The sequence below is a fragment of the Thunnus albacares genome, chromosome 8, assembly GCF_914725855.1.
Source record: "Thunnus albacares chromosome 8, fThuAlb1.1, whole genome shotgun sequence".
NCBI classification, from domain to species: domain Eukaryota; kingdom Metazoa; phylum Chordata; class Actinopteri; order Scombriformes; family Scombridae; genus Thunnus; species Thunnus albacares.
Genome location: NC_058113.1, coordinates 20,106,488 through 20,126,211, shown reverse-complemented (window position 1 = coordinate 20,126,211; position 19,724 = coordinate 20,106,488). Strand labels below are relative to the sequence as shown.

Sequence of the window (19,724 nt, the reverse complement as noted above, 5' to 3'; positions counted from 1 at the left end):
GTTAGCCCCTATTTTAACCAAATCAGATGCAAACATTTCTCATCTATAAAGGGAAATACAAACTTTTAAAATTAAATGACTTTGGTTTGTCTATACTATTTTTTTCTTAAATACTGGACTTAAATCAATCAATATTTCCTAGAATTATAATATAGCAGATGACAGGACATCTGTACAGCAACTATATATGTGTTATACTTTCTGACAGCATTCAAAGAGAACATCTTTAGGGTTTGTTTTCAGTTGAGTGCACATTTCATTACATAAACACTGTCTGGATCAGGGCCGATTCCCTCTGGGGCCACTGAACTGTAATGAACTCAATGAAACGTATTTACTCAGAGAACTTTGTTTAAAAGCTTTGTACACATAGAACAAGTGTTTAAGAGAAGAAGAAGGAGAAGCCTGAGAACTGAGGGAGAATCATGAAACTGTTATTGATCTTCGTTGTTTATTAGTATACTGTGAGTGACTGGAGTGGAGATAAACTGTGTTTTAATGTTATGGGCAGTAGTTGAAACAATGTCATTAAGTTATCAACATCAAAATGTTGCCGATAAAAGCAACTTCCCTCGCTTCATATCATATCAACAGTTCAGATCTTTGACATATGAGAAGACACATGGAAGACAAACGTACAGCAGATTTGCTCCAGACAAACTTATCAAGTTACATTTATTCAAAACCATATATAACTATTAACTGTACATTGTATATGTATATATTTCATCGTTTTAGTAATAATTACAATTTCATTACAGGCAGTCCACTACAGACATCTTAATGGCATTATCAATTGAGGGGTTATACCCCAGCATTGTCAAATCAGATTGGTCTATAACACCATAGTCCAAGCTGTGGCCATAGACAACAAAGTGTTTAGGAAACTGTCATTTCTACTGTAGTCTCTGAACATTGAGAGTAAACATTTTGGCAAAACTTTAATGCAATGTGTGTATTTTTATGTGTTTTCTTCTATTTGGTAATGTTATCATCCTAGACTCAAATTGTACTCACATTCTGTAGCTGTGTAAGCACAGTGTAATTGATGTAAACTAGCTGCATTGTGTGCTCAAAAAAAAAAAGAAAGAAAAAGACAAATAAAACAATGTAAGCCTGGTGAGCAGTCAAGTTTGAACAGTTTATGATCAACAGCCAGAATTTACAGGCTTATATAATACAAAGGCATTGATTTATCCAGGCGTGACCAAGACATACAGTATGTTGATGATGAGCCAAGCAGTTCTCACATGATCTTACTGATTGATACACTGTACATGCTAATGATTTATCCTTTGTCCATTTTTTTAATTCTTCAAATTTAAACAGTTCCTAGTGGAGCTCTCCAAGGTCTGCTGTTTAATTTCACTTAGGAGCACATGATTTGGAAGTACTTTACTTAAGTTTTTAAAATATTTATTTACTTCACTAGATTGGTTCAACTGCTGGCTAATTTCTCACAGTGATTTTTCTTTTTTTTTCCGTCCATCTGATTTATCTCTTGATCAAAAAGTCTGATGTGACAACACAGAGCTGCTGGATTTTAGTGTTGTTTAGTTTCTCTACAGCAGGATTTTTAAGTTTCTAAATGATTCAGTCAGTTCTATCTTTCAAAAAGAGTGTTCAAATTGAGACATTTAATCCACTTCAGATTAGGAATGTACTGTGATCCATTTATTATAGCATCTGGACTAAGGTTCTTAGTAATGTGCATCCTTTTTACTATAAGAAAACATTGTTTCTGATTCTGTGTTACTCTTCAGATGTATCTAAAAGCTCAAATGCATTCTAGTGTTTCTGTGCTGCTTCAACTCAAGTTATTGTGCGAAGTAAATGCACTATGACAGAGGCGTGTAATGTCCTCTAATTAAACTTTCAAAGATGGTTACTCACAGATGGTGAAATATTCTAGACATAAACTAGTGCTGAAGGGTAATGTGAGTGATAGTAATACTGAAAGACTTCTAGAAAATGAACAGTATAAAACCACTGACAAAGAAGTTTGCTTTGTTCAGACAATTTTATGTTCAATATGTTGCAAAATCTGATATCATTGACATCATCATCGTGCATCCACTGGCTAAGAAAAGCAGGCAGATTATGTAAAAATGTCAGTAATGTTCACCGCTCAACGGTTTCATTGCTCCTACTAGTGTAATGAACCTGAAAAAGCTTGATCTCGCTGCTCTACGTTAAGTCACTTGTATGAACAGAATGGTCATTTCAGTGTATTTATATCCACATTCTTCTCCACAGATGCTTGGAGAGTAGTGTGCTCAAAGATAATAGTAGATGGGTCTCCCAATATCTCTAAGTATACAAGCAGAGCTTTGTTTTGATGCAGTGGACGGACAATCTAGTAGGTGGATAGAGATTAAGAAGATTTAGGTTTCTTTTAGAAGTAAGAAAGGACAAATTCACACCTCTACTCTCCAGTGGCAGATAAGGCATTCTTTTCAGGGACGGAAGTTTTTTTTATGGGGGATGATTTTTAGGGGGCCCAAGTGAATCTCAGTGTATTTTATAGCATTTCATGTTTAAGAACAACTTTCTCTGAATTTAATCTGATTTCTTTCCATCTCACTGTAAGGCAAAATCAGGTAGTGCTTCTCTGCATGCATACTACTACGTATACATCCAACACATGCACTATCTGCACAAAAAAAACCCATAAACATTCGTTTGTTCTTCCCTCTTATTATCCCAGGCTGTGCAGTTTTCATGCTTCTCAGGGTACGCTGAGCGTAATCCAACAGCTGTGCAATGAGGCGCATTTTTCATCCATTTTCAAATTTGCTATTAATCCCTGCAGTCCTGCTCCAATGATGCGTGGCTCGGTGGGTTATCCCTTTCATTAAACCCCAGAAAAGCAGTTTCAGCAATCCAGGCTATTTTAAGTCTCTCAGATGCTCCCCCCTCTCTTAGAGTATAGATGGCAACAGAGATTACATAATTCAGTAGAGTGCTGTCAATCAGCTCAGCCAATCCCTGATTAGAATCGGGTAATCTTGACTCCAGAGTCACCGACGATGAGACGGGCCAGGGAAGGATGAACCTGTGTGATAATGAGAGATCATGAAAAATAAAAATTAATACAAATGATAAGTCTCACAGTTACTCTTTAACACAACACCACAGCATTAACTGAACTACTGCAAGTGTGACAAAAAGTTGTATAAAGCCTTTTGTGCAAAGTCTGATAAACTGCCTGAAGTGATGTTACTTGGAAACATCCTCTGGGACTAAAAGTTTGAAAATGAAACAAATATGGGGGAGTGGAGTTAGAAAAAGGTGAGGTCACAAGACCTCTGCAGCCCGCCTCTCATCTCTGCTTGAGGCTACATTAGTGGCCACTTGCATAACACTTGAATTCCCGAACTGACTGTCAATGGTTGAATTGCATTTTGGGTAATGTAGGTGTCAAGTTCTGACAAGGAAGATAAATGCATAGAATAAAAGATGATATCTGTGGACATACTGTATTGATTTTGATACTTAAAAAAAAAAAAAAAAAAAAAGGTCAGTCTTGAGTGCGACATATAGGAGTGCAATGCTAAATCAGTGGAATACTCTGTGACTACTTAGTAGCATAAGGACATAGAGTACATCAACAAGCCTATTTAATAAGAAAAGTGTTGAACAAAACAGACAGGCTTAAATCTTTGCACTCCTTGTCTCGTAAATAGTTCAATTTAAGCAAATTGAGAAATTTCCACAGTCAGTTGTCAACCATGTAGACATTTCTTGCTTTTCCTGAGTTAAAGATTTATTTGAATAATGGACATGGATTATTTTTCCTGTGTAACCTGTAAGTAAATAAGGTATTTTTACAAAAGTAAATTATTGTCATTCAATTTGTTCCTACTGCTCTATGTAGTATTTGTTGACACATGGCCCAATAAAATATAAAAATGAGAGATTACAATTAAGTACAATTTAGTCATAGTATCTGATTAATCAATCAAAACACAAACACTATGACTGGCACAACTCTATGAGCATGTACTTTATGTAAAGGTGGATCTAGAGCGAATCAAAGTCCCCTGACTTCATGTGTCAGATTGTAACACTGCATGTGAGGTGTGGTCAGTAACAAGCAACATTTTTCCTCTTTCTCACCTGTGCTTGAAGCGGCCCATAAGGCACCAGTTCTCCGTCCACAGTGAGTGTTCCCCGTGTAGACAGAGGCTGCAGCCTGAAGGCCCTGCAGGTAACGTGGCTCACATATGGCGAGCTGACGGAGTGGTGAGTTCCTCTCTCCATGGCAAAGAACAGTCTCAGTAAAGTGGCTCTGGAGATTCCCGCCCGCACAAAGGTCAGGTGGATCAGCCCATCGTCAAACCTGGCCTGGGGTGCAGCATGTAGGTCAGCCCCGAGGTGGCTCTGATAAAGGGCTAGGACCAAGACAAAGTCCCCTTCAATGGTCACCCAGTCTCTGGTAGGAAGGGGTTGGTCAAGAGGGGGTAATAAGTCATCCTTCGGGAGATTTAAAGGCAGTGAGACGTAAGGACGGTTCTTAAGGGGTCCTGCTGGCTCAGCAATGTCAAAGTTAAAAGATGAGGACGGCGTGCGTAAAGAAGGTGAGGGCGAAGTGGAATTTGGGGTGTTAGGACGTGGGGCGAGGTAGGATGAGGAGTGTGGGGAGGCACATGAAGGGGAAGATGGGGGTGTGGGAGAAAGAGAGAGAGAGAGGGAAGGGAGTTTAGGGGGGAGAGAGTTTGAGTGGGAGTGCTGGAGGAGGGAGAGGGGCCTTGGCCGGGAGGCGTTCTGGTTTTGGTCCAGGGTCTTGGGCTTGTAAGAGAAGGGAGAGTGACGAAAGGGAGAGGAGATGGTGAGGGACCGTTCGCGAGCGACGTCCAGCTGGTAGGGTTCTTTCTGGTAGTAGGTTCCATTAAGATCCATGTCCTCCACCCCATACGAAGTGCTAGAATTTGTGTCAACCTCCCGACTGAGAGGCTGGTTAAAGAGAGCGTTGGCTATCTGGCTTGAAGGGGCTGAATTCTTTCTTAGTGTCTTTCTGGCTTCCTGAAGGCCATCTTGGTAAGTGAAACCCTCTGGCTCTTCATCTGCCTCTCGCCCCATGTCTAGCTCATAGCTCTCTCCGAGCTCTCTTGCCTGCAGTACTCCCTCCCCCTCTACAGAACCGCCACTGCCTTCCCCGTCTTTCCCCCTATTCTCCTCCTCCATCTCACTGGAGTCTTCCTCTGCTCGTCCCTCATCTTCCCTTTCATCCTTGATCCCCGCCAACCTTTCCGCCCTTCCCATACTGCATTCATCCCTTTCATTTGATTCTGAGCTCGTCCCTGACCTCTCCTCTTCTGCTTCCATCTCCATCTCCCCCTCCCTTTCCCTCTCTCTGTCCTCCGCCAGGCTGCTTGCCCTCACCACGCCGGTTCCTCCTCCCCTGGCCCTCTCCCTTCTCCGCTCCCTTTCTCTCTGCCTCTCCTCTTTTTCCCTCTCTCCTTCACCCCTCCGCAGGCTTCTCTGCTCACTGATGCCCATGTCAGAGCAGGTGCGATGGATGGGGGTTCGACAGAAGCCCTCCAGGCCTTCAGTGATACTGCGGGAGAGGGGTCTCCTTGGCGGAGGAGGTGTAGCATCTGGTGATGCGGTGACAATAGAGGGAGGCAGGTAGGACAGACGACCCTTGTAGGATCGAAGAGAAGCTATGCGCACCAGGGTGCCCAAGGTGAAGCGGGCTGAGCCCAAGCCTCGATACCTAGAGTAAAGTAAAAAATAAGTGATTAATTAATTTAATAAAGCTATCTTTTGTTATGAAACTAAATTAAATGAGTTATGCTGGAGTGGAGATATGCTCAGATGAACAAAACCGTCAGTGATTGTTCTTGTAGTCAAAGACAGACATTAATTTAAAAGCTACAATGTCTCATACACTCACCTCTCACTCTCAATGTCAACATCGGACACAAAGCCCCAGGCAACAGATAGGAAAGAAAACAGTCTTCTGGGTGCTGCAGTACGGGTATTGGAGGGAGGAGGGCTTGTTGTCACAGAGACCACGTCCATGGGTCGGACACCGCCTCGGCAGAGCAAAAAGCAGCAGTTTAAAAGGAGGGGCTCCCGAAGGCACATGTCATACCTGAGGGAGATATAAAAAGACAACAACATCTCCTCTCAGTAAAAATAACAAACAGGTCAATACAGAGTCCTTCCTCTAGATATCTAGGTCTAGATAACCACATCACAAAAACAACGATATTGTGCTATTTTGTTTAAAGAAAAGATAACTTGTGAGTTTGGAATTAGGTTTATCTGACTTTTACTGAAATTACATTCGAAGAAATATACATAGTAACTATAATTTATCTTTTCTTTATGAAAGGCTGGATTAGTTTATACAACATTTGGCAATAAAAAGTACAAAAGTCATTTGCAAGATGACATGTAAAATGTGTGATATGACAGCTGTGCTCTACTCAGACAAAACCTTATATACTTCAGAAATGATTTTATATGTTTAATGGTGTACAACAACCTATGAACAGCAGATTATCAGAATTTAAGATAAGAACATAAAGCAAATGCAGCGAAGAGATAATGTAGACTTCTGTGAACATGCCTACCCTGCATGGTGGTTGATGGAGCCAGCCAGAGCATTCCCAGAGCCACAGGGCAGAATGCCAACAGGTACTTTTATTGCTTGTTCCCAGTCAGGACGCTCCATCAGCCCATTAATTACCTACACAACATTCAGAGAATCACATCACTGGACACAGTTTAAGCTATAATATCCCCCTCGAACATCCCCCTAAAGTTCACCAATATTGGCCGACCATCAAAAGCTTTACAAACCTCATGCAGCAGGCCATCCCCAGAAATGATGATGATGCCATCCCACTCTGGGAGCGATATCTCTCGGATAAGCTCCCTGGCATGGTTCTGACGCTCTGAGAGAGATAACAAAAAGAGCAACACTTGCTAAATATGTAAGTTTTATAAAAATGTAATATATTTCTCATGAGGCTGCCTTTGGCCTTGATGTGTTACCTGTCTGTATAAGGTTGTAGCTGATGTTTGCCTCCCTAATCATTGGCAGGATGTGGGTCTGACACCACTGCATTGCCTGGCCTCTCCCACTGAAGGGATTGACCAATAACAGTAGTCGCCTGGGACGAGGTAGCAGACTTCTTGAAAATTCTGTATGAATAAGAAGGGATAGCATGAATTAGTTTAGCCTGTTTATTGTCTAGAATAAGGGAAGGAACTAGAGGTACACCGCATTTTCCAAGTGAGCCAACTGGGACGTAAGCTAAGCTGTCATTACACAGTGTTGCCCAACCCTGGACTTTGAGTGCGTTGAACCATTTGAAGCTCCTTTATTTCACCTCACAGGATCTACTTCACACTGCACAACACTGTTGCTTGAGAGAGTGTCTATTTAAATTCAGATACATGGTAATCTCATGGTAAAGGACAACTGTGACATTTTACTCTTATTCTTCACTCTGAGGAATTAATACATCTCCTATGGTTAATTTTAAAAATTTAAGATATAGTAAAAACGATAGATGGATGCCAACGGTTTGGGGAAGGAAATTAAATTACTGCACTCTTGGATAATCCTGGATTATGCAACAATCTACACTGAAGCATGAATAACACAAACCAAAAATCCAACTAACCACTACAATAATGTCCATCAGCATAAAAATGTACAGAATAAAGACAGGAAGTGCATCAGAAATGGAGTGATTTTGTAAGAGTACAGAGAGAGAAAGAAAGAGAAATAATGAAGGCTTTGTGAGGAAAGTGGAACAGAAATTCGGGGTCAAACAGAAGGCTGTTAAGGAAAATAATATGTACTGCAACAGAGTATGTTTGAGATACAAGCAGAGAAGGGACAAACCGAGGATTGGAGGAAAGTAAATATGACTGACAGCTTTATCTGCATAGGGGGAAAGAGACACTGATGTTATAAGTGAAGTCAGGAAAACAAACAATAGAGAGTAAACATATTTGAGAGATAAAGATTCAGTCTGCGGAGGGGGGAAGGAGACAGGAAAAGATGGGAGATGCTGGTCAAGTGTGTGATGCACAGGCAATGGTGAGAAAAAGGTAAATATTCACACACACAGACAGTAAAAGTAAACACCAAGCAGGGCCTTGCTATCTGTTTGGTTATCGAGGCTGAGGGGGGGGATACAGCTCATGGAAAGGAGTGGAAAGCTGCAGCAGCCCTACCCTCTCTGTCTCTACATTTATCACTGAATATAGACTGTGTGTGCAGGACAGATAAGGACATAACATAAGAAAGAAAGAAGCATTAGAAAAAGATGGAGTCATGTGAAACAAACAAACAAAAAAATCCAAACTAAATACCCAGAATAATAAATCTCACAGCCTCTTAGGGTGTTTTAGTATTAATCTCCCTGTGTTTTAAACTAGATAACCCCTAACATGCTCAACTACTGTTGAGACCATTTGTGCCCTCAGTGACAAAATGTGTGTGCTGTACATACAAAAGGGACTTGGGTCACACTGACATTAAGCTATATTTAGCCAACATTTACAAAGGAGGCATAAATCAAGGTGGCACGAGACCACATTGTGTTGTTTCTTGTAGTAAACAACAGGAATTAAAGACTTAATCATACAGACAAACGTTTATTTTTGCCAAAGTAAATCCTTTAAACACTGTTATCTACTGTAAACTATCAGTATTGCCCTTTTAGTGAAGCCATTCACTGCATTTCATAAGTGACCAGGGTTCTTTGATAAAAAAAAATAGAGCTTAGTCAGTGCTTTAGGATTTGGGCAACTAGACAAAAACATTAATTTGAACATGGTTTACTATTGAAAATTATTGATTATCCATTTATAAAAAGTTTAAGTATCTGAGTGTTGATTTTCATAACATACCGACATGAACTGAAATGAAAGTCAGGAGGAAAATGCAGTATATTTGTACTCAATAGGCGACTACAATCACCTGTGTTGTCCTGTAAAGAAAAGGACACATCACCCAACCTGAACAGACAAGCCACAACTTGTACAAATACACTCACCTGTTTCAGCAGTGACGGTCAAGCCTCTGAGTAGACACTGCACAGCAGCCGACCACCTCTCAGCTTCAGGCCTGCTCTCTGCCAGGTAGGCCCTCACCTGCCTGCGCCGGGACACACCTTTCCTTCGTTTGCCTGGTGGGTACCAGTACAGCACCAGGAGAGGGGGCGCAGGGGCGCGAGGACAGCTGCACCCCACTAGCTCTGATAAAGGCAGCAGGAGACGGGCTTCTTTCCCTGGCCGTGGCGACAGGCGCTGGATATGTATGTGGGTGTGGGTGAGGGTCAAGGCATAGTTGGAGGCCGGAGCCGGAGTAGGGGAGGCAGCAGGGGAGAGGCCCCCCGGACCACCAGGACTGTTGGGGCAGCTGTTATTGTTGCCGTTACTGCCCGATCCCCAGCTAGCAAACTGGCCATGAAGGAGGGCTTCTGCTGGGGAAAGTGTTGAGGGGTCTGGGGATCGCATCCTCACTGCTGAAGTGGACAAGGTTTACCAGGAAAAAAATCAGTCTAACAAGCTGTAGAGTAGTTCTTCTACAGTTACAGGCTTGAAGAGTGGAACTTTAGCAGCTCTTCCAAGATTTGCAGGGAAAATCAAATTGTATCCTAATATCAGTCTGAGAACTTTATCCCTGAAATCTCCTCAAAATCATTCTTCTTCAGTGCTTGAATTCAAGAGACAATGTCACAAAAAGTCAGCTCTGAGTTTCTGTTCCCGTCTGTCCATTTCAGAAGTGTCTTCATTTGAAAAGAAAAGAAAAAAACTGCTTCCAGTTCAAAGGTGCTTCTTTTACTGTACTTATCCAGTGAAGATGGGAACTGCTAAAGAACCAGTCCTTCTGTCACAGTTAGAAATCTCCCATGACAGTTTGATCTGAAGAGCTGTCAGCTTCTACAGTTTACTGCCAGTTGAAAAGTGGACAAACGATACTCATACATATTCAAAGACAACAGGACTTAAAAGTAGAATTTCCCACTATGCGATCAGTCATTTAAACAAGAGTGTTCTTCCCAAAGATTGCATAAGTAAAAAAAAAAAGTTTACATTAAAACTTAAAGCCACCTATTGTGAGAACAATATAAGGCAGCTGAGCAGCTACAACATCAACAATAACTCTTTAAATAATTAAACAAATGGACAAAAATCAAACTTTAAGTTGCATTGAAAAAGTGATCCACTAAGTATGAATAAGACAAACAAACACACCTTGCTTAGACAAGGAGGCTACAACAATTAAATTAATGAACAAGTAAAGATTTCTGTAGAATATGTTGCATGTTAAGTGCTGGCCAAAATGTGATTAATGCCACAAAGATATGAGTGCAGACTTTTTCCAAGACCTTTGATACCTAATGCTATCTTTAATCTCAGTGATATATAGGAGGCAGACAAGAGGAGTGACTAGGCTAGTCCTCTAGACAGTAGTGTGATACATTTAAGTTTCATCCAAACAAATACTCTTGCATAACTTCGTTATCTGTTCTCCACAAGAGGAAAATGAACACTGAGAAAGACAAGTGGAGACTAGACAACGAAAAAACAAACACAGAAACAAAACAAAAGACAAACAAGGAGACGGTTCCAGGTGGGTCCTTGGTTTATGTCATTGTAAAGTCCTTGAGTCAGGCCTCACGTTCCCTCCCATAGATCTTTGTTCCTGTATGAAGACAAGACTTTAATGTATGGGTGATCCACTTTCAAGTATTTTTTTAATAACTGGACAAGAAATTGACACTATAGAGGAATGTGCCTCTAATTCACATGGATTTCTGAAACACGTGTTCATAATTAGAGTAAAACAAGTACAGAGTAAGTTGAAGCAAGTGCAAATGTGTCATGATAAGCGGAAGAGATTGTGGTTGCGGGATGAAGCAATACAAGATCCATCATGCCCCTTGACCATAGGTGCATTTTTGCTGAGGCACATAATGATTCAGAGTCACATATCCTCAGCCCGAACTGCTGAGACACCAAATTATTTCGGATGAAAGGTTGCCCGACAATGACACGGCATTTTCATATTCAGGGCTTTTGTCTAATAGGATTTGGGGACACAGTGTCTCTTTCACAGTTTGAATCTAGGATTGAGATTTCGTAAATTGCTGGCCTCAACTGTACTGGATTTGAGATGTTTTGCAATATGGTTTAGCAGTAACAATCTTACTATTTACAATTACAACTACTATTTTAATACATTTTTTCTAGGGATGCAGCTAATGATTATTTTCATTTTCAATTGGTCTGTTAATTATTTTCTCTATTAAACAATAAGTTGTTTGGTCCATAAAATGTCGATTAGTGTTTCCCAGAACCCAAGGTGACGTCCTCAAATGTCTCATTTCGTCCACAACCCAAAGATATTCAGTTAACTGTCATAGAGGACTAAAGAAACCAGAAACTATTCACTTTTTTATTTTTTAAATGTCTCAAAACAATGAGTTCATTATCAAAATAGTTGGCAACTAATCGATTACTTGACTAATTGTTTCAGCTCTACATAACTAGTTTCTACCCAATAGAAACTGGTTCACATAAAGTCTGATTAAAAGATTAAAACATAATAATCACTAGAAATTCATGACACTATCATATATGTACACTACAGAAATATAGTGTCTCTTACAACAAGTTTGACAACTCTACATAACTTGTAAAATGACTATGACAAGCTGTTTACATGTTTAATTAACTGTTACAGGCCTATCTGTATCACAATAAAGTGCTGTTTATCAGTATCATATAATTTTCTGTTCACAGGTGATGGGTAACAGTAATGTTAAAGCTCCAGGTCACCAGAGTCCAGTTCATTAGACTTTCTACTTCAGTGCGTCAAAGTACAATTGGACTATCACCGTGAGACTTCGCGAACACCCTAAATTAATAAACTAGTCATCTTGCTTTCAAGTTTTACAGCCATGAAACATTATGTAAGCTGTAGTTCAGACAGAATCAATACGTGGCTGATGTCCTGCTTTGATAACAACGACTCTAAAAAGGACTTAACTGATGCCCATTGTTGCACCTTACGCCCTTGAAACGCAGGGCGGGGACACCCAGAAATAATAATATCTGCAGGCTAATTTTGTCTCCCACACAATGAGGCTGCTGCTGGGTAACTTGCTGGGTATTTTGGGCAAGTTTCGGGCAGCTTATACTTTGAACTCAAGAGCCTTTCCATACAAAGGGCATTGTTAGACACGTTACGGCAGCGTTAACCGTTTATCTACTAACCAACCCCAGAGATGTGAACTATGTTTGACCGTTTAAACTTTAACCGATGTGATCCCCGTAACGTTAGCCGGCTAACTCACTTTAGCTAACCATAGCTGTACAGTTAACAGCACATCTGAGCTGAAGGGCTATTTTCATTCATGTTTAAAATAATCATAAAGAAGCAGAGGGAAGTTAAAGTTGCTTAGAACAAATCCTATCGCTAAATTAATTAATGATAGCAAATGCTAGCTGATGTTGTGAACACAACGCCAGAGGCTACTGTAAACTGACAAGAGCAACACCGCGCGTTGTCAGTTAGCACTGGCTAGCAGTTTGTGTTAACGTGTGCGCTAGCCTAAGTTCAAACCAACTTACTACACTACTAACACTTTATTCTATTGAATATTACCACACTGAAAAGATCCAGCTTAATATGTTACGTCTCATTTATTGTTTTGGTTTTTATAAAGTACCCAAGTTAGCGCATGTAACGTTTAAATGGCAACGTTAGCTAGTTAACGGGCGTTATGATCTGATTCTATAACGCAGGGACACGAAAACTGGTAACTTTCTATGTATTATATGCGTTTCAGCGCCGGATTAGGGAAAGCTGAAATGAATATAATACAACAAAGCAAAAATTAAAAAACACAAAACAAATTACCTCATCTTGCCTCCCCTCTCACGACGACAGACGGTCGCTTGCTCTGAGTGCTGTGTTTCGGTGCAGGAAGTGTCTGGAGACGCAGCAGCAGCAGCTTTGACCGGCGGAGAGGAAATCCAATGCCGATAAGGAAAACATTGCAACACCCACCGACATTCTCCAATCATTGACAGACCATCACTTCCTGGCCAACTCATTTTTTTCCGTGACCAGGGGGTTTTTCAATACTGAAAACAAAAACCTCAGTGAGCTGTAAATTGAGGGGAGAAAAAAAGAAAAAAGAAAAAAGTAGTAAAGGGGAGGTGTTTTAAATAACCTGCCCTCTCCAGTGCTGCTAACCAGTCATCTGCTTCAAATCAGTTCATGATTCAGTCAGTGAAAGATTTGTGCGGGTCAGCCGGCTGCCCAATAAAACATAGACACAAACTCATTTTGTACAGCCAATCTTTTATTTGTATCAGATTGCAATGGAAAACAAAAACAGTCTAGTTCTTGTAGCCACGGCTGGATCTGCGACCACGAGCTTTCTCGAACTTCCTGCCCTTGGAGCGGATGTAGGGCCTAGAGAAGAAAAAGAATAGTTTAGTATAGTGTGATGGTATGACACATCCAACTTTTATCTTATCAAAACATCAGCACTGCCTAACAATGCCAGACACAGCATTCACTACTTCTCTAAAACGGTAAAAGGATCACATTTCCTTCCTACCTGAGCACCACATATTAATTTTAAGTGTGCATTCTGACTAAGTATTGGCGCTTGAATACAACAGAGCCTTTATAAAAAAGGAACACCTGCGCTTTTCCAACTATGACAAGTCAAAATATCTTCTGTGGAAAAAGATCTCCAAACCTGTGCAAATCAAGTTTAAAACTTATGATAGATGGCACTCAGAGCAAAGATAATTCTACATTTTAGGTGTTTTGGGGTTATTAGAATTTAACAGAACATCAGGGCAACAGGATTCCCCTAACAACAGATAGTCAATTTAAATTTTTATCTCAAAGTACACATTTGAAGTTGCTTTTAGTAAGATTTTAGTCTACAAACTTAGAAAAAAGCAAATATTTATGTAATTAGTTACACCTGTGCTTTTCTTTCTATCAAAGCTTTATTGTTATTATTATGATCCTTAAGAAAATTTAAAGAGCCATGACAAAATATGTCTTTGCCCAGGAAATTAAAGCTTTGATCTCATCACATGAAGTCAAATCTGTATCAAAATAATTATGATTTAAATCATATAGAATTTGTAGTGCTGTATAAGAATTAGGTTACTACCTATTATGGAAAATTAGCTAATACAAATTATGTATATTACTGTATTGATCAGAATATAAGACAATCATGTAACTAGGGCCCTCCCCCACCTCCTGTTTACGCAAATCTTTTTGAAAATAAAAATACTGATTAAGATGGGGCAAGATATACTGACACCTTTTAAAAGTGGATAGATTTTTTTTTTAAATTACCAATAAAAATATGAAAATAACTTGACCCAAGTCATTAAATAAAATACATTTAACACATCAACCACAGCCTGCTGATTTGAGAATCAGAGTTGGATAGAAAAACAAGGAGAAAGATGGAGGGAAAGAGGGACTACAACCGATAAGTATGTGACAGAGCTACAGAGTCAGAAAGAGTACTGAAAGTCTGATAAATATATTCAATCTGCAAATCTAAAACAACCCCATTTAAGTGTTATCTCAAGCAGATGAACATTTGTTTCATATTCAGGTCAATTTGATAGTCTGCCAATCAGATTGATCAAAGCACCGGTACAACAATATAACCTGTTTGGATTGCCTCTACTAAAACATTTTGTTCTGCATGTTAAGAACAGTACAAACAAATCAACTATACACATACTTGGTGTGGCTGTGAGGAGTTCCAGGGGCTTTTCCAAAGTGCCTGTACACCTCTCTGCCTTTGCGGGGACCTGGAGAACAAACATGTTACAGATTTTTTTTTAATTAAATTGTAATATATTTCCTCTGAAGACAATTTGTAGTTCCACAAATATTTACTTAATGATTTTTGACTTGACAATTACAATCTAGCACTGCTTCATTTGCATTTGGCCTCAAGCAAAACAATGTTTTGACAGTGCACGATACAATGCTTCATACACAATAGTGACACCAGATGCCTCTCACCCTCTAACAATAACCAATACAAGGGATGAATTATTTACCGAAAACCAGCCCTTAACAATAACCTACACAAAACCAGTTGGCAGGTAGTTTTAGGCATTTGGTAATATTTTAGTTACACTAATGTTTAAACAGACAACTGTAATACAATGTATAAATAACACTGATACATTTGGTTCTCTGAATTTTGACAAATATGGGCAGATTGTGCATAACAAACTGAGATGCACATGTTCAGGGTAAACAAAATTATTGTGAAATATGAACATCTGGTAAGCAACTATCAGCATTGAGGCCAAGATAAAGATGAAAACTTCAAGCACAAAAACAAGTGCGTGCAAGAACACAAGACTACTTAAAATCACAACACTGAGTTATTGTCTGGTGCATGATATGTTTGGCAGACGTGTTATCAGCCTACTAAAGGCAACCAAAACATGCCAGTTCTTAAACCATAGTGCCAAGCAGAACCATGACTGTGCACATTTAACATGGCAGCACAAACTGGAACCAACTTATGCTTAACTGATAATGCTACAAGGCCACATGAGTGCAGGCAGTTTCTTTCAGATTATCTGCTGAAGAATAGTCTTGAGAATGAGCACTGCAAATATTTAGGACTGGCAAAGTGTCTCTACAGGGATTAAAAGGAACATTGTACTCGCAGCAGTTTGTCCTTGTATCCAAATAAATCCAAAGTCTGAGCAAAACTGAGATAAAGTAAGTTGGTTCTCACAGCTGTACAGTAGGCCAGTAAAAACTGGGACACAGGGCACAGTAAAGAAAAAGCACTTTGTGCTCACTACAGAGACTGCCCTCTTACTGCACCATCGCCCCAAATGATCTGTCAAAAATATGCCACCCTTTCTTAAAAAATATAACTGACTAGCTACAAGTAAAAAAGGGTTTTATAGTAATCAGCTCATTTCAAAGCATGTAAACGTGAAGGACAAGGTACCTGCTTGACCACAGCAAGTGGCAGGATAGTGAAAACATGCATTATCTACTTTAAAAGCACTGTTGTATTGTAATTTGAGTACAATTATAGTTACCTGACAGCAGCACTGTGCCCTGTCCTTTGGGAGAAGCCAAAGCCAGCTGATCAAAGGTCATCACCTGACCGCCTGACTTCAGGATCCTGCGGCGGGCACCGTCGGTGACCCTCAGAGCGCAGATCTGTGGGACAACAAACAGGAGTGTCAACACCTTTATAATGTTGAAGTAAAATCTTCAGTAGACTGACTGATAGCTTAGAGGGAAAAAAAAAAAAAAAACAGAATAGGTGAATTTTCATATTCTGAAAACGGAGGCTTACCTTGAGCTTGGGGATGTCCTGAATCCTGACATCATCGGTGACTGTTCCCACAACGACAGCGATTCTGTTCTCACGGCCAGGCATCTTCATCTTACGGATCTGGGAAAGTCAAAAGTCAAAGATTAAGTGAAAAATGTCTAACAGACCACAGAACTACCATATCTTCAACATTAGGACTCCTAAAACCCCATGCTTTCAAAGTTTACAAAGACATGTGGTACATATGAAATATGATGTGTGCAATACATTTTACTCATTACTGTATATCTGAACAGGCTGTATATGCTGTATATAACCACCTACTATATGTATATAAAGTAACGTGTCTTTTTTCAATAATTTAATGTTTATCTCAACACTCCTTGCTCTCTTCACTTATTTGCACTATTTGTATCCTGTTTACAGTCCACAGAAATGTTTCACCTGTATACAGTCATTCCTATACATTAATGAAGATTGATGTTTCATTTTGTGTAAGTACATTGACAGCCACTAAACCGCAGTCAAATTCATTATATGTGTAATAATCTACTAATACATTTAGTTTGATCCACAGTGTCCTCAAAACAAGGATATGATCCAATTTCATTTGTTTCTATATTTCACCATTGAGGCAATAAAAACTCAATGGAGCCAGATGCACTGATACAACTTTTATTCTACTCATACCTAAACGCAGGGATTCTGTCAATATCGGTTACCAATCTGATAGCAGTGCTCTCTTTCCCCCCCAAATTTATTACCCATATATCTCACTGCGTGGAGCTCATCTTTCATATACGGTACCATTGGACCAGGGTTTGCTGTAGTTTTTAATAGCATCAGCAGCCCATCGTGACTGACCGCATGCAACATATCATAAACACCAAATTTTATACATTAACAAAGAATCTGCTACGTGAATCTGTCATATCATGACTGATTCCCAATCTGCTTCATCAGATCAGTATCGCTGCACAATAGTCAATCCCACATCTTGAAATATCACAAACTGATACAGAAACAGACCTTTAAGTGCACTTAACTGCATTCAAACCTAGAAAGGACTATGTACTACACACTACAGTTAGCTCACACAGTGGAAAAAAAAACAAAAAAAACCCCAAAAAACTCTAGTCAGACACAAAGAAGGATTCATTAAATCTTGAGACAGGAGGGTGAGAGAGAAATGAAACTGACCAGGCGGGAGATGGAGATGGGAGGCCTGTTGGTCCTGCTCATGAAGAGCCTCCTCAGGACAACCTTGTTGAAGGAAGCATTGGAGCGGCGGGCCAGGAACCTGTACAACTGTAAGGACACAATAATAACAGCAACATTAATATAAGCAACTAGACAGGTTATTATCAAAGATGAATACGTTATCAAGTCAATTAAATGTGACAAAATGACAAATACATAGAGTAAGTGAATCATTTATTAAATTCATTTACCTTGACCAGGAGCCTCAGGTAGATATCCTGGCTCTTTGGCTCTTTCCTGTGCACCTTGCGGTCCTTGTTATGTCTGATGTCGACTCCCTTTAAAAATAAACACAAATTAATACATTACAGCAGCTACTTTTAGACTTCCATTGTATCCTGACTCCATTACTTATAGCCACAGTTTATGCCTCTCACTGAGGCTAATCTCATAATATACACTAACATTTAATGCTGCCAAAAGCCACAAATACTGAGAAGTTAGAATGAATATAACTTAAGTAACTATAAGATGTGTCTTTTAGTTTTATTTTCTGGCAGCCCAACATGTAGTAAGCTAATGGGCCGGTTCACACGTTGACACTCAAGCGGCAATGCACACAAGCTAACTGCTTACAGGCAAGGCTGAGTTTTAACACTTAAAAACACACTAAATTTTAAGGGAATAAAACTTTATAGTTAGACACAATATTCCGCTTTCTAAGCCATTTTCTGAGCTCGTTTCTGGTCAACTTCAACGCGTGAGTCGGCTGCCTGAACAGCACTAATGTCGGCACCAAAGAAGGTGAGCTAATATGATTTACATGGTCAAATAACACCAAATCATGAAGGCACAGTAACGTAAACAATATTTAGAACCAGTAAATGTTGCACTTAAGAAGATATGATGCTGTAATTCAAAGGATGGTCGTGGATACTCAGGTTAAACGAGTTTTTAGATTTCTACTAGCTGCACCTACCATCTTGGACTCAGAGCGAAAAGGGAAAAGGAAGAGCGGAGGTCTCGCGATAAACAGTGCGATGAATTCTCGGGCGTCTGATTGGCTACAGCATAGATCCGAGCATGCGCTTCCGGGAAGGCCAACGTCAAAACAACCGTGGTGATTTAGGATGGTGCCTCTGGTGTTAGAAAGGACTAACCGAACTATTATTTATTTACAGACATGTACTTGTACCATATATTAAATCTACAAATAAAGAGGCATTTCTCAATCAAACAAGCAAAAAAGCACATAAAAGAAGATATGACCGCCATGACAAGTTAACTGATTTACATTGAACATAAAATGTTATAAATTTTGATTACTTTTTTTATCATTAAAGGGTGCCGATATATACACTGTTGCTGTAACATGTAAAATCATAACAAAAGTTATTCAACAAAGGGTTTTGAATTTGACAGTTTTCTTTGTGAATATTAATTTCGGTTTCTTTGGTTTTGAGATTTCTGTCCCCACCCCAAAACAACAGAGGTGAATGGCATTTGGTTTGTGGTGCTCAAAACAGTAAAATATTCCTAATACATTACAAAAAATAATCTGGATAATCCACATTTCTCAGTTTTCAACAAACTACTTTGTCCTGAAGAAATATCCCAATAAAAATTGTTGACAGAGAGATGTGTGGAGATGTAGGTGAAATTTTTCTTCTTTTCTAAGCTTCATTCATTCATTTATACATGTATTTACTTATTACAATTAATGCAGTGCATATATAAACAATATACTGCACCACAAGTGAAGATAACATTGACAATGTCAAGAAAATTAATATTGTTGGAGGTGACACAGGAAGATTGTGAAAGTAAGAGCAATGCCTCCCAGAAACACAGTCTGTGCCACAGGAGGGACCAGGGCAAAGTTCACTGCCTGAGAGGTAAAGATGAAAAAAAAAAGATATGTCATTCTGGATCTTTGCATGTCTGCCTCTGCGTGCAGCCAGAAAGTGAGCAATGTTACCACCTACAAGAATATCTCACCTGCATTGTTGACTAAAACACCACGCCAGTCTATAGAGGAATAGATAAATAGATACAGAGACAGAATAACTTGTGACACTGCATTTTGGCAGCATTTAATGTAATAATAATAATAATGATGATGATGATGATAACAATAACAACAACAACAACAACAATAATAATAATAACAAC

At 39.5% G+C, this 19,724-nt stretch overlaps 2 protein-coding genes across 2 annotated transcripts; both read right to left on the bottom strand.

Moving 5' to 3' along the window:
* Window positions 1–768: 768 nt before the first annotated feature.
* On the bottom strand, window positions 769–13,079 carry sphk2 (sphingosine kinase 2). Its single transcript, XM_044358155.1, has 8 exons — window positions 12,902–13,079; window positions 9,027–10,681; window positions 7,009–7,158; window positions 6,814–6,908; window positions 6,585–6,700; window positions 5,900–6,100; window positions 4,120–5,719; window positions 769–3,055 (listed from the first exon to the last, which is right to left on the bottom strand). Exons 2-8 carry the CDS (start codon window positions 9,487–9,489, stop codon window positions 2,993–2,995), a joined length of 2,688 nt encoding a protein of 895 aa, XP_044214090.1. The 5' UTR covers window positions 9,490–10,681; window positions 12,902–13,079; the 3' UTR covers window positions 769–2,992.
* Window positions 13,080–13,328: 249 nt separating this feature from the next.
* On the bottom strand, window positions 13,329–18,699 carry rpl18 (ribosomal protein L18). Its single transcript, XM_044358156.1, has 7 exons — window positions 18,532–18,699; window positions 17,804–17,890; window positions 17,553–17,660; window positions 16,374–16,472; window positions 16,111–16,234; window positions 14,775–14,844; window positions 13,329–13,462 (listed from the first exon to the last, which is right to left on the bottom strand). The coding sequence occupies exons 1-7, from the start codon at window positions 18,532–18,534 to the stop codon at window positions 13,387–13,389; spliced, it is 567 nt and encodes a 188-aa protein (XP_044214091.1). The 5' UTR covers window positions 18,535–18,699; the 3' UTR covers window positions 13,329–13,386.
* Between the last annotated feature and the right edge of the window lie 1,025 nt (window positions 18,700–19,724).

Bases quoted from the DNA above. Each gene is read 5' to 3' on its own strand.
- sphk2 (XM_044358155.1), bottom strand. From the start codon at position 9,489: ATGCGATCCCCAGACCCCTCAACACTTTCCCCAGCAGAAGCCCTCCTT. The intron at 5,720-5,899 runs GTGAGTGTATGA...ACTTTACTCTAG, and splicing joins GTTGACATTGAGAGTGAGAG to GTATCGAGGCTTGGGCTCAG. The intron at 3,056-4,119 runs GTGAGAAAGAGG...ATTATCACACAG, and splicing joins ATGGGCCGCTTCAAGCACAG to GTTCATCCTTCCCTGGCCCG.
- rpl18 (XM_044358156.1), bottom strand. The intron at 16,235-16,373 runs GTAAGCCTCCGT...GTTGTCCCACAG, and splicing joins AGGACATCCCCAAGCTCAAG to ATCTGCGCTCTGAGGGTCAC. The intron at 14,845-16,110 runs GTAACTATAATT...TTTGTTCTCCAG, and splicing joins GGGCACAGTGCTGCTGTCAG to GTCCCCGCAAAGGCAGAGAG.